Below are 13,310 nucleotides of genomic sequence, written 5' to 3'. Positions count from 1 at the left end.
AAGAAAAGAAAAAGAGGTGCGAAGTCATAGTGTTGTAAATTTAATGAGTTGGGGGGGGGGGGGGGGCCAAATGTCCCTGCCCCCTCTAAAACTGATAAATTGAGAGAAATACAAGAATTTTTTGGGAAAAATATGTTTTGCCCCCCTCTAGAAAAATCCTGGCGACGCCCATGGTGGTCCAGTTATCGAATGTAAGGTTTCTTTTTCTTTTTGTCGGACATCTGGAATGGTTGATCGGTTACAGTTCTTTTGATAATTTGCCAGATCATTTGGAGCCGGAAACCTCGGCCACCAGCGAATCCAACTGCAACTGGTCCACCGTCATCTCTTCTAGACTGCCATATGCCAAGACGCCAGCACTGTTTACCTAAATTAGAACAATATTGGATAAAAATCAAATTGTACTCGATATGATTTGGCTATGTGTTCCATGTTTTGGTTATCGCTTAAGAATTGTTACTCGATTCCTTAAAGATGAAATTGCAACACTCACCAAAATGTTGACTTTCTGGAATTTCTCGATGCTCTTTTTTAACAATTACTTCACATCCTTTTCATCCCCCAGATCTGCTTTTACCACTAAAATCTATACCAAAAAAGTGGGTTGAAAAGAAGACGATTTTATGAGCAATGCACAAAATTATTTCAACTCGTCACCTCTTGATTTTTATACATATTAAATCTGATAATTATGGTGACACACTTAACCGTTGAGGGCGCTACAAGAATTGTTGATCGCTTGCGTGCTACTGCATGACAGTCTCTACAGATGGGTCATGGCGAGGTCATTATGACAGAACATGTTAGGAAATTACGTTTCTCAGCAAAATTACTCTCTTAAATTAAATTCAGCTAAAATGCACGTTGTATTATTCTTTTTGCCTTTCCTGTTTAATATTTTTGGCCGCATGAGGGCGCTTTAACAACAATAACATGTCACAGATTTAGTAACTTGATTATGTTTTGAATTATTAACTTTCTGAAAATAAATGTCAATATTTGTAAATTTTAATTTAAAGCAACATCTAAATATACGTCACTAAATTTAACTTCACGTCTCTTTGCATACTGGGCCCAAAACGGCGTCTTTATTGATAGAGCGACCTCAATGACATGTTGACTACCATTATATGCATCAGGACCTGTAGATCCCATCATGCATTTGAACTCCAACACCAAACAACAAACCTTGTCTTCATCCAGGCCCCTGTCCACACATTCCGCCTGCACGAGTCGGAGGTTTTCTTCGTTGCGACCCACGAGTACCAGCGAACAGCCTAGGATGGCAAGATGGCGCGCGATGCCCGCACCTATTCCAGAACTGGCTCCTACAGTGTCAATATAAGCAGGGCAAAATGACCAATAACGCACAACTGTTCACCAATGTTATAAAAATCATAATTATTCATTTGAAATCGAGAGAATTAATACAGTTTCACGAGGTAACTCTGAATGTAAGGATTATGTCTAATGTAATGTCATAAATGTCACATAGGACGTTGCTTGCAAAATGCGAGGTAAACACGAATGGAAAAGTCACATGAATAAATTGGGAAAAACACGTTAATTGCAGTAGTTGGTTTCTGTTGATACCTCAAATGCTATTTTTTGCCTTGTTTATAACAGCTGAGAGCTGGAATCATATACGCGCAAAGTTGATTTTGCATGTACGCCAACACATGAAACTACTTCTTTTGATCTTCACACCATGAATTCCATGTCCAAATTTATAACGAAGCAAAAGTATGGCTTTACGTACCTGTGACGATAGCGACTCTTCCATTCAAGAAACAACTCATTTTTTTCAAGATTTCTTGTCGACACCGCTTTCAGAAGACAAAAAAGAAGCTGTCTAATGGAAGATCCAAATGGGCCTAGAAATATTTCCCGCCAAATTCGCAAATGCTACGATACAGTATGGCAGAGCAGACGATAAACAAACGCTATCCAATCATTCAAAGCGAAAAAAATAATAACAATTTATGGAGTTCCGCAACGCCAGACGATATGCATTGACATCTACATGCCCAAAGTGAATAACATTGAAAACGTTCATATTAAGCACGCTGTTTCAGCGGGTTACCAGCAGAAAAACAAAAACGGATCACAAAGTGCCCGCTTGCTGCATGGAAACCAGCAATTTTTTTTTTTAGCACAGTCGAATACATTATGTTTCAAGGCGTGAATAAGATCAGTTGCAGTAACCAAAACGTTACGTACCGAATTATTATTTTTTAAAAATAACACGGATTAAAGATCGTACTGGCACTAAACACCCCGTGAAATGATTTCGTCTTGGTTGCTGTCATTTAAAAGAATTCAAGAAAATTTGGGTGATTTCAAACGATCAATTTATAGTTGACTGATTTTTTGGGAAATGCTAGTGTGCATAATGCATGCGTAACAAACTCTACAGAGTGGAGCAAAAAGAAGGAAACCCACTTTGACAGGAATTTTAACCTACTTATCTTATTTGAACCTTTTTTAAAATAATCTTTCACCATACATGGTGAAAAAAAAATGTGATTTCCAACGATCAATTAGTTGACTGATTTTTTGTAAATTAAAAAAAAATGTTTAAAAAAATCGCAAGAACAGCGTAACTATAATAATTTGAATACAAGTCACCAGAATCACTGTTGTCCACGTGTAAGTCTGTTGTATATTTTGGTCTTCAAATCAAGCTCCGGAGCTCAGTCAAGCGGATGGAATACGCCATCCGTGGGCAGACAGATTTGGCACATGACATTTTTAAACTACCATATCTCCGAGGCAAAATATGCATTTGTTTCGTCACTTCGGTTAAATGATCAATATTTTGATACCATCAAATTGAATTGTCAAAACATGCTCAACATGTAGGCATAAATTGCTGTCAAAAGTGGGTTTCCTTCTTTTTGCACCACCCTGTAGTGTAGATAGACGTCTTGGACTAAGACTGCTACACGGTACTCTTGTACAGTGCAAAAGGCTAACAGGAAACGAACAAAAGTCGGTTGACAATCAAAATCTGACGGATGGTTCAACGATTCCCGACCTTGGTAGCTGCGAGTAACCTGTCACACCTTCTGAATTGAGAAATTATATTTTTGTCTCCAAAGTTCCGGTAGGCCACTACTATTCGTGGGAACTATGAAAACACATTGTTCATTATTACGTGTGTATTCGGCTTATGGGACTAAAGGCACACGCCCTTGCTTCGCCACTCGGAGTTTGCGCAACGATAAGCACGTGATTTGATTTGGCCAATGGCGGTGCAGTATAGGGTATACATCAGGTCAAGGAAACAACTTTAATATTATCCTAACCTAATGGTTAGACAGCACTCTCCAAATGGGCATGGTTGGCCGACGTTGCATGCAGACAAAATGCTGAACTAACTTCAACAATCTCACGGAAAAGAAATAAAGATGGCAACCTATCCGATGCTACTGGTAACTTTGTGTGTGTTTATGACCGCGCTCGCAAAAGCCGATTTCCAAACATGCTGCCCTACCTGCTCGACGGACGCCATCGACTCCTTAAACGACGATCAAATGCAGCAGTTCCAGAACAACAGCGCGTTCATCCAAGAACTGGAACGGAACCCGATGTTACTGCTGAATGACACAAATCAGAGAGAAATCGTAAATCTGACCGAAGCTCAGGAGGAGCAGATGCTGAGGAATTTCCCCCAGTTGTTCCAGAGCGCCGAGGCTTTCGCCCAGTCCCAGGCAACCAGTGGAGTGGTCACCGTGCCGGGCAGCGGCAGCACCCGTAAGCGTCGACAGGCTTCTGGTGCCCGAATATGTCCGCCACGGTCGCAATCGGTCCCTCTCATACTGTTCAACAAGCCCAATGGTGACGTCGTCCAATTAGCACAGGCAAGTACATACAACGATATTACTTAAAGACATGAGCAATTTCTTCAAGGTGTCACATCTCATAATTAGTATCCGAGATGACGGCCCATGCACAGAACGGCCTTATTCGTGTGTAGCAAATTAATACCAGCCACTTGCATGGGCGTCGCGGGGGGGGGGGGGCAATGGGAAATTTGCCCCCCCCCCGAGGAAAAAAAGGGATAAGGAAAAAGGGGGAGAAAGGGAAAAGAGGTGCGAAGCCATATTGCTGGATATGTTAATTTGAGGGGGGGGGGGGTAGGGCAAATGCTCCGCTGCTCACGCTCAGAAACAAATGATAGATTGAGAACATAATGAAAAAGTAAAGGAATTAGGCCCTAGGGGGAAAAATTTGCTTTGCCCCCCTCCCCCCCCCCCCCCCCCCCCTGGAAAAAATCCCGGCCAAGCCCATGGCCACTTGATGAATATCACAAGATGTGTCCTGCTCCTCACCCTTTATGCTCGGCCACAGGGACTAAGTTAGACATAATTCTGCTTATAGGGGTGGATCATAATTAATTTGGCTGGGAGGGGAAGGGTGAGCTATCACGGGGATGGGGGTGAGGTGTTAGCAACTAGTGTCTGTCCTATTTCTTTTGCGGCTTAAAGAGGGTTTGACCGCCTTACACCCTCTTATATATCAGCATCAGGACATTGGAAATAACACCTCGAATTCTGTCCCGTCTTATTTTCAGCCGAGTGGTGTCAAACAGTGGATCTTGAAAGAAGACTGCGAAAGCACGAGTCCTAACATCATGGGAGTTCAGTGCGGGGTAGTCAGTCGTCACGTGCCGGCCCTCTTCATAAACCTCAGCGAGATCGAGCGCACTGGAGGAAGCAGTAAGGACTTCGACTTCAACGACGTTGTCGTACAAAGCTGCGTTACTATCCGACTGTAGACTCGGCTTGTTATTTTTTCTTTTTCGGATAGGTCTATTTCTTCCGATTTTTTTTCTGGATCCAGGGAGGGCCAGTCTAAAGTTCTCTTTGCGCCTGAGCTGACTCACTGACAGCTTCACTCACTGACTGCCACTTAGCGTGGCCACTCATAGAAAACCCAAGATGACCAGACAAATTCCCAAGATTTCCCAAGACCTCAGAATTATTTATCAAAACAGCAGAAAATATCGTATTTTTACGTGTATGTGGCTCATGGAGCGCTGGAAATATTTTTCTTCCGCATCCATACTTTTTCGTGTAGTCAATACGGAAAGAAATCCCAAGACTCAGCGAAACGTCCCCAAGGGTTGGCCTCATTTCCCAAGATCTTGGGGAAAAAAATCCCAAGGAGTGACCACGCTGCCTGCAACTTGTGAATTATAGACTAGTCCTGGCCCTCCCTGATTACCAGCAAAAGAACCAGTTGGAAGAAATAGAAATGGGCAGGACGGTTGGCAAGAAAAGAGGGTGAAATATTGAGTCGACTTAAAAGGGAATGGCAACAACTATATGGCAAAAGGAAAAGAGGGAGACCTCGGTCTAGATAGATGGAGAGATGAGTTGGTGGCGGAAACAGGGACAGCAGCCTTGAAGAGACGCACCAAGGACAGTGATAAATAACATGCTATGGGAGAGGCCTTTGCCCAGCAGTGGGCGATACAGGCTGAGGATAATGGGGATGGGGATGGGAATGATGATGATGACAGATGACGACGAAGTCTCACCTTTGCCTTGTCCAAACAAATAGAAATGGGATTATCCCGTATAACACCTGTCCACTGAATGGGCTAAATCCGATCCATTCTGAATCGATTGAGTATTATAATTTTGTGCGGAAGTCTTGGACCAGCTAATACTGAGATTGCCTTGTCTCGTTTTAAACGCACTTAAAACATCCTTCTCACTTCCTTAATTAAGTGAATTAAGCCATTAACTCCTGATTACCGTCGTACAAGTGTTTTCTTTTGCCGCAGATAGCTTCACCAAATTTACGGGATCATTTGGCCGGAGCGGCTAGTATCATGTTGACATGTATAATTTGGGCATGGAGCCGGCCAGTCGACCCAGGAAGCTCAGTGGTCGAATGGTAAATTTTTTGGGTTCGAGTCACACAACAGGCTGCAACATGTTCAAAAAGCACTGAGCAAACGATGTTTGTGTAAAATACGTATGATGTCAAGGGCAAAACCTGTTTTGGTAGGTTCATCAAGTTACGCCTGTGTACAGCAGTGGCGTAGCCAGGAATTTTTCAGTGGGGGGCGCTGGGGGGGGGGGGGGGGGGGCTGGAACATTTCATGGGGGGCGTCATGTAGATCAATGATATTTTTTTTAGAAACTCAAAATCTCAGTAGGGGGGGGGGGGACTGGGGGCGACAAGGTTTCATGGGGGGGGGCACGCCCCCCCCCTTGGCTACGCCTACAGGGTTCGGAGTTACGGTCTTTGATTTCTATATGCTGCACTTTTAGATGAACATCATGGTGACGTCAACCAGTCAATCTCAAACAAAAGATTTGTATTTATTTTGTGATTCAATGTCGCACGCAATTTAAACAATAAATTGGAAGTACCTCAATCAATGCTTATTACCAAGACAATGGTTGCATTTCCGCCTGTTTTTTTTTTCAACTGAGACAGGTCGATCAATCGTAACTGAAAACTAATTTTGGCAACGTGGCAGCATCAGCCACCTGTGAACATTCACTCATCAGGTGTGTTTATGTAATGTGCAAAATACAGTCTCAAAAAGCAGGCAGCCTGAGGTGTATCGGTTTTTCAATGGCCAGATTATTTTCTGTTTACAAATGAATGCACTTTCTCTTTCACGAAGGTTACATGTGATCTGGCTACAATGGAAAAATAAATGCACGACTGACTTGACGCAAATATACCGCGCTTAGTCAGTAACGTTTTGAAAAGCCTGTCCCTATTTTTAACAATGAAAACCATTATGATTTATGCCACACTGAGCACAAACGAATAGGCGGTTTCGGTCGGGGTTATTTCATTGCGTACACGAAAGTTGTGCCTCGACCTCTAAGCTGTTATATTTTTTGTTGGAAGCATTTCGCGAGCATTGTGCGAATGTTAAAAGCAGAAATTACTGTCGAGTGTCTCTGTGATTAACATTGAATAAAAAAATCGTAATTGTTACTCGATTTGGCGATCATGAAGGTTGCTAGTGTATTTGGACATTTGTTGGTCCTCTTCACGCTGACTGGGGGAGTGTTGTCTGTTTGTTGTCCTTCCTGCGGTACGCGGTCCATCACCAGACTGAACGTGACCCAGCTGCAGCAGGTCGAGGACAACCGCGCGTTCATCGAGGAGTTGGACGCGAACCCCGACCTGCTGTACAGCAGCGAGTACCAGCGGGAGGTGGTCACCCTGACCAGGAAGCAGGAGTACGAGATCCTGCGCAACTTCCCAGAGGTCTTCCTGACAGAGCAGGCGTACATGGAGTCCAAGCAAGGCCTGGGCACGATCACCACGCCGAACACGACTGTCACCCGTAGGCGCCGGGCGGCCTCGGAGCCAGAGAGGGTCTGCCCGCCCTATAGCGATACGGAACCGGTCATTCTAGTGCGGAAAGCCGGCGGACAGGTGGTCCAGTTATCAAACGTAAGGTTTCTTTTTCCTTTTTGTAAGACATCTGGAACGGTTGATCGGTTACAGTTCTGTTGATAATTTGCCAGATCATTTAGAGCCGGAAACCTCGGGAAAAGTTTCATTTTGACCCGGAAAGAGTCAACTTCGAACCCGAAATTGTCAATTTTGAATACAAAAAGTGTTATTTTGATCATGAAAGGTGTCATTTTGACCTGCAACGGTGTTATTTTGTGACCCTGAAATGTGTCATTTTTGACCTTGAAAGGTGTCATTGTTTACACTGAAAGGTGCCATCTTTGACCCTGAAAAATCAAATTTCTCACCCTGAAAGATGTCATTGTGTACCCTGAAAGGTGTCATTTATGACCCTGAAAGGTGTCATAATTTATTTGACCCTCAAAAGTATTAGGCCGAATGGGACCCAGATTTTGGGGTCAAATGTGGCTATGGTTATAATTTAAAACTAGAAATGTGTTTGTGGACAAACACTGAGCTGTTTCGACCGTTTTATTAATGACTGCCGTAAAGGAGTTTCATCCAGGTCGAATGAACATGTACATGCGTATTCTATACAAAAAAAGTGTCTATCCTACGTCCCTGACTATGCATGAACATGAAATCTGTCAAAGTTAGCCGGAAATCGGCTAAAACGGTCACTGTGGACAGGATAGACCTCAGCAACACGTGCGCTGCGCGCGGGCTGACTGACATACGATATGTACAACGTACGTGCATGTACATGTACATTGTGGACTGTGCATGTTTTAAAGCAGAGTTATTGTCAACCTGAAGTTTTAAGCGTGCGCAGGGCATGTCCGAGTTTGCTTATTGCCTTGAAGCTTTGAAATATTTTAGACCTACCCTTAAATAGACATTTAAAGTAAAAACTAATATAAAAACTGCCATGGTTGATTTTTCAGGAATTTTTTAAGGAAAAAGGGTCTTGGAGGTATTGACAAAATTACTTTTTTGCTTCTATTCCTCAGACAGGAAGCAAGAACCAGTGGATATTTGCGGAGACCTGTGACCAGAGCACACCTCCTCCATCGGGCCAGAAGTGTGGCTTGATTGAGCGACACGTCCCGGCCCTTTTCATCAACCTCAGTGGAATCCTGGATACCGGAGGCTCAAGCGATGACTTCGACTTCGCCCAAGTGATCATCCAGTGCTGCGTCACAATTAGATCTTAGTCTTGGTTTCAGGCGTTTGATCTTCATTACAGGGCGTTGGTATGGAACGCCTAAGCTGCCTTCACTGTATGCCTTATAATATTTTTGACACGCTCGTCATTCTATTCGACAATGCCATCACTCCATTCGGCGAATTCGTCATTCCGTTCGGCAAAATCGTCCGTTATTTGCCGAACGGAACGATGCATTGGCCAAATGGAATGATGACGATATCGTCAATTTCATGAACGAAATCGATCATTATAGATCCAATATATAACCAATATATAACTGATGGAAATTCTCTTTTAACCTAAGATTATTTATGCTTATTTTGTCAAGTTAGAATGTGTTTTGGCGGTGTTGACGACACTGTGTGTTGACTGTATGTTGACGGTTATTAGTACAGGGTGAGTCAAACAAGCGGTACCCAAACCCCCAATAAATATATTTCATATTTAAAAACATAATGTAGTACTATATATAATAATGAATAGAAAGCCAATTTCATTAGCTACTTTTAGATGAAACTGAAATTGCTCAATCCATTTAAAGAAAATCTGATTAAAACGCAATAACCTGTTTCGTCCACAAATCAATTTACGGTGTGGTTTGACTGTTTAGAACGACAAAGAAAATTACACAGAATACGTGTTTCAACAACTGTCAACAACTGTAGAACACAATATCTTTATTATCAACCCTGGTTAAGCAATCAATATGGTTTATAAAATCCACAAATTGTAAAAGACGGGCCTTCAAAACTTTTTAAAATATTTAATCAACTTTTTAACTGAGATTTATCAATGGTGATGTTTGAAGACAATAATATATTGTGACGACAAATCTTGAAATCGCAGTTTTGGACAAGACAGGTTTTATGGTCATTGTGTTGAAATGGTGATATCCTGTGAACGGATTAAGCAATTTCAGTATTTTTTCATCTAAAAGTAGCTTATGAAATTGGCTTTTCAGTCATTTTTATTTTTGGTGCTCCATTTTTTTTAAATATGAAATATGGTTTTTGGTGTTTGGGTTCCGCTTTTTTTTTTTACTCACCCTACCCTGTACGAGGCGGCCACCTGCACCCATGCACCGCATTGTTACCTGAGCTGTCATGCGTGTATGGAGGAAATCGGGCTACATGAAAAGGTTCTTTGAATATTTTTTGAATGAAAATAAACGAATGTACTCAGAAATGACATTTTGTCAGCTAGTGTTGCGCAAGAAGCGAGTAGCTGGGGAAAACCGTGAGGCCATGTTCTAAATTGATATCATGCTAGGTTTTTGTTGGTTTGTTTGTCTGTTGGGATTGTTTGTTTGTTGTCTGCTTCCGTGGAGGGAGGGGGTCCCCAACTCATATAAGGAAAATATGTTATTCAGCTACAGAGTCGGATTATGTCGCAATCGAGGAGGAAATACCGTGGATATGGGATTAGGCATATTTAAACCCTCGAACAATAGGACCTGTATAGCTCTTTGTTCTGTAGGGTTCTTCTGCACAAATTGCACAACATTCAATCTGGGAAATCCATTAGTAAACCGGGTTCAGTTAGGTTTAAATGTGATTTTTACATCATGGAATTTCCCTTCGGGCCACTGCACCCCACTGCGCTCTGATATTTTCTATAAAAGATCGAGCTCGGTTCATAATCAGAGCATTAGACTGACAAGTTTGATCACGCACTGAAGAAATTCAAAGACGTGTACATCTTCCAAGAGCTACGGGAACTGCTTTGGCAAAAAAAGATGAAAATCAAGTTCAAAGATCGTATGACTAACCTAGCGCTACTTTGGTCCATTCTGCTATTGGTAGCAAAGAGTTTGGGTCAGGCTGGTGGCTCGCAAGTGCGGCTACTGCGACCGACTTTCCGCCCTCTGTCACTGCCTGTGCTGCCTTGCTCGATTTCCCTGGAGAGTAGTCAGATTGCGCAGGTCAGAGCCGAAAGTGATTTTATCCAGTCCATCCAGAGCAATCCCGATCTGCTGCACAGCGAAGTCTCCCAACGGCCGGTGGTGACCCTGACACAGGGGCAGGAGCGCCAGTTGCTCCAGCGCTACCCTCAGCTGTTCAAGCAGCAGGCCGTCACTCTGCCGGTCATTTCGCCGGTCATTCCGCCGGTCATCGCCCGGCATCGGAGAGATCTCCCTGGCAGGGTCTGCGCGCCACGGCAAGGATCGCAACCGCTCATCTTGGCACGCCAGGCCAACGGCCAAGTCGTTCAACTGGCACAGGTAAAAAAAAATTCCATAATTCGTCTCATTAATAATAACCACAGTGGTGCTAACTCTTTACACCACGCGGTTGCAAAGCATTATTCTGTTCATCAGGTCATGAAACGGTTTTCTGTCCATAGTAGTTAGAGAGCAGTGTAACCCGGTCTCAACCCCGGCCATTGTAGTAAAGTGTCTTGCCCAAGAACACCATGGCACACGAATAGAACACGGTTATCATAGGACGGCACTCATCAATAATCATCAGCGACTTATTAAGGTTTGGGGGCAGGGGAAAGGATGGGGATGGTTGATTTAATTTTGCAAAAAAAAAAGTGTTTGCTGTCGTCCGCAAAAATTGTTAAAAGCAGGAAGGGGTATTACATGCTTGAACTCGTTGTGGAGGTGCTGTGGCTTTCTATATGGTAAGGCCATTACATGTGGGGTAATCCATGGATTACCCTATAACTGGCTAAATCCGGCCCACTGTGTAATACTATGTCAGATGCATGAAAAAGGTTTCCAGTGAATGTCGTTCAGAATCAATAATTGAATACTGACGAATTTTAAATCAGCAGTGAAACCGAGGGCATCGGTGCTGCATTTTGTTATGAGGATTAAAACAGAAAAGATCCTCAGTGTCATGCTGTGGCCTTGCACCGTGAGCCTCGGTTTAAAGTCCAAAATCGGCAGTAAAACCGAGGGCCCCAGTCCTGTCTTTGTTTGGAGGATTAAAACATGAAAAGGTCCTCATTGTCATAAAGTGGCCTTGCAACGTGAGCCTCGGTTTCAAGTCCAAATCAGTAGTGAACCCGAGGGCCTCAGTCCTGTCGTTTGAATTCGGGTCTGAAACCGAGGGCGTTTAGTCCTGTCTCCTGTTATATGAGGATTAAAACAGAAAAGGTCCTCGGTGGCATGAAGTGATGTAGCTCCAAGAGCCTCGGTTTCAACTCCAATTATACTTTCCTGTGTTGGAACCAGAATTACAATGCTTTTTCTTTTCTTCTTTTTTCCCCCCAGCTGACAAATAGCAATCAGTGGATCATGGAAGAGACGTGTTCCGCCGTGAGCGACGGTGGTATGAACTGCGACCTGGCAGAGCGCGAGATACCGGCGCTTTTCATCAACCTCAGCGGCATCCTCGCAAACGGAGGCACCAACGCAGATTTCGACATGGCCTACGTTGTCGTTCACTGCTGTGTTGCGGTTTCGTCGTGAGAGCGCTAACTCATATTTTATTTTCAGGCTGGTTCCAGCCGGGAATTAAGCCTACGGTCTTCTTTGCACCACTTTCATGAACTGATAGATCCACTTTTGAATTATATTTGCTTGAGCTTCACCTTTCGCCCCCTCCCCCACCAAAAAACAAAAACAAAATCATATTTTGACACCTTAGACCAAAATGGTCCAGGACCAACCTTACTGTAGGCTTTTTTTTTTTCGTAAAATTTTCTGCTGACAACTTCTCCAAAAGTGCACAAGCACTGTAGCTCTCAAGCCTGGAGACACCTGCATAGAGACAAGACTCAAGAAATGTTCAGATTTAGAGGTTGGAGGAAAGCCCCACAAAATAATCCAGGGAAAGCCCACAGAATCAGATAGGGATTGAAAAACAAAAGCACAATCTGCATCGTGCAGCAGGGCGGAGATTTTCAGGCCAATGCTCAGGTTTTGAATGGGGTAGCCTATTTTTGAACACAGACACGTCATTGAGAAATAGGACTGACATTTGCGAACAGGTTGTATGTTCTACTTGCTATTCTGTTATGGTTCAGAAAGGCAGATCGAGAAGTATTCTAAGAAGATAACTGAAGAGATTAAGAAGATAATAAGCCCCGTCGTACTTTGTTTAGCCTACGTGTGTGCTTTCCTATGGTGCTCAGCGGACGGTGGACGTACCCCCACTGGCTCCATAGGAAAGTGCACGTGTAAACCGTGTGACGTCATTTTAGTACAGAGGCTTATTCAGGCCTAACTCGTTACACCAATGTTATGAGATGAGTTAACGTTTTAATGTTATTATTGCCGTTGTTTTTTTTCATGCATATTCTTGTTTGATTTACTGCCATGAAGTAGACTTCAAACTGCAACTGAAATAACTAAAGAAACCTTACTCGTAACTGATTATGAGAAGAATAGTTGACGCTTTGATATTATTATTGCAGTTTTTTCTTTTATATTATTTTTGTTTAATATTGCCATTCCTAATGAGACTTCAAACTACAACTGAAATAAAAATTTGTTTTTAAGAATTCCTGTCGAACAAATGTGTTACCTCGTTGGCCTCTTCCCTGTCAGCGATTTTTTCCCCGTACCACTAATTCGCTATGTGCGTATACTACTGCAACACTTTGATTTGCAAGTCTGGTTCCCGGACTTTATTTCTCTTGAAAAAAATCCTCCGAACCACAAATTGGTTAAATGAAAAAAAAAAATTCAACGGGAATTGATCTCACACCAACGGATTATAAATCAGTGCAGTATCCACGACACTACACCAAC

At 43.0% G+C, this 13,310-nt stretch overlaps 3 protein-coding genes and 1 long non-coding RNA gene across 4 annotated transcripts; 3 read left to right on the top strand and 1 right to left on the bottom strand.

Annotated features, from left to right (window-relative positions):
• Positions 1-140: 140 nt before the first annotated feature.
• Positions 141-2,045, bottom strand: LOC119719119. Its single transcript, XR_005269877.1, has 4 exons — positions 1,760-2,045; positions 1,189-1,328; positions 494-586; positions 141-367 (listed from the first exon to the last, which is right to left on the bottom strand). It is a non-coding gene; the product is annotated as an uncharacterized LOC119719119 (long non-coding RNA).
• An 882-nt stretch (positions 2,046-2,927) lies between these two features.
• LOC119719118 lies at positions 2,928-4,937 on the top strand. Its single transcript, XM_038188438.1, has 2 exons — positions 2,928-3,863; positions 4,577-4,937. The coding sequence occupies exons 1-2, from the start codon at positions 3,411-3,413 to the stop codon at positions 4,778-4,780; spliced, it is 657 nt and encodes a 218-aa protein (XP_038044366.1). The 5' UTR covers positions 2,928-3,410; the 3' UTR covers positions 4,781-4,937.
• Positions 4,938-6,802: 1,865 nt separating this feature from the next.
• Positions 6,803-9,623, top strand: LOC119719117. Its single transcript, XM_038188437.1, has 2 exons — positions 6,803-7,437; positions 8,412-9,623. The coding sequence occupies exons 1-2, from the start codon at positions 6,988-6,990 to the stop codon at positions 8,613-8,615; spliced, it is 654 nt and encodes a 217-aa protein (XP_038044365.1). The 5' UTR covers positions 6,803-6,987; the 3' UTR covers positions 8,616-9,623.
• Positions 9,624-10,312: 689 nt separating this feature from the next.
• Positions 10,313-13,014, top strand: LOC119719116. The gene is made up of 2 exons (XM_038188435.1): positions 10,313-10,829; positions 11,829-13,014. Exons 1-2 carry the CDS (start codon positions 10,344-10,346, stop codon positions 12,024-12,026), a joined length of 684 nt encoding a protein of 227 aa, XP_038044363.1. The 5' UTR covers positions 10,313-10,343; the 3' UTR covers positions 12,027-13,014.
• The last annotated feature ends 296 nt before the right edge of the window (positions 13,015-13,310 follow it).

The sequence above is a fragment of the Patiria miniata genome, unplaced genomic scaffold (assembly GCF_015706575.1).
Source record: "Patiria miniata isolate m_02_andy unplaced genomic scaffold, ASM1570657v1 HiC_scaffold_8, whole genome shotgun sequence".
Classification (NCBI taxonomy): domain Eukaryota; kingdom Metazoa; phylum Echinodermata; class Asteroidea; order Valvatida; family Asterinidae; genus Patiria; species Patiria miniata.
This window is presented reverse-complemented; position numbering and strand designations above follow the sequence as displayed.

Coding starts and splice junctions, on each gene's coding strand:
- LOC119719117 (XM_038188437.1), top strand. CDS start 6,988: ATGAAGGTTGCTAGTGTATTTGGACATTTGTTGGTCCTCTTCACGCTG. Junction 7,438..8,411: donor AGGTGGTCCAGTTATCAAAC/GTAAGGTTTCTT, acceptor TCTATTCCTCAG/ACAGGAAGCAAGAACCAGTG.
- LOC119719116 (XM_038188435.1), top strand. CDS start 10,344: ATGAAAATCAAGTTCAAAGATCGTATGACTAACCTAGCGCTACTTTGG. Junction 10,830..11,828: donor AAGTCGTTCAACTGGCACAG/GTAAAAAAAAAT, acceptor TTTTCCCCCCAG/CTGACAAATAGCAATCAGTG.
- LOC119719118 (XM_038188438.1), top strand. CDS start 3,411: ATGGCAACCTATCCGATGCTACTGGTAACTTTGTGTGTGTTTATGACC. Junction 3,864..4,576: donor ACGTCGTCCAATTAGCACAG/GCAAGTACATAC, acceptor TCTTATTTTCAG/CCGAGTGGTGTCAAACAGTG.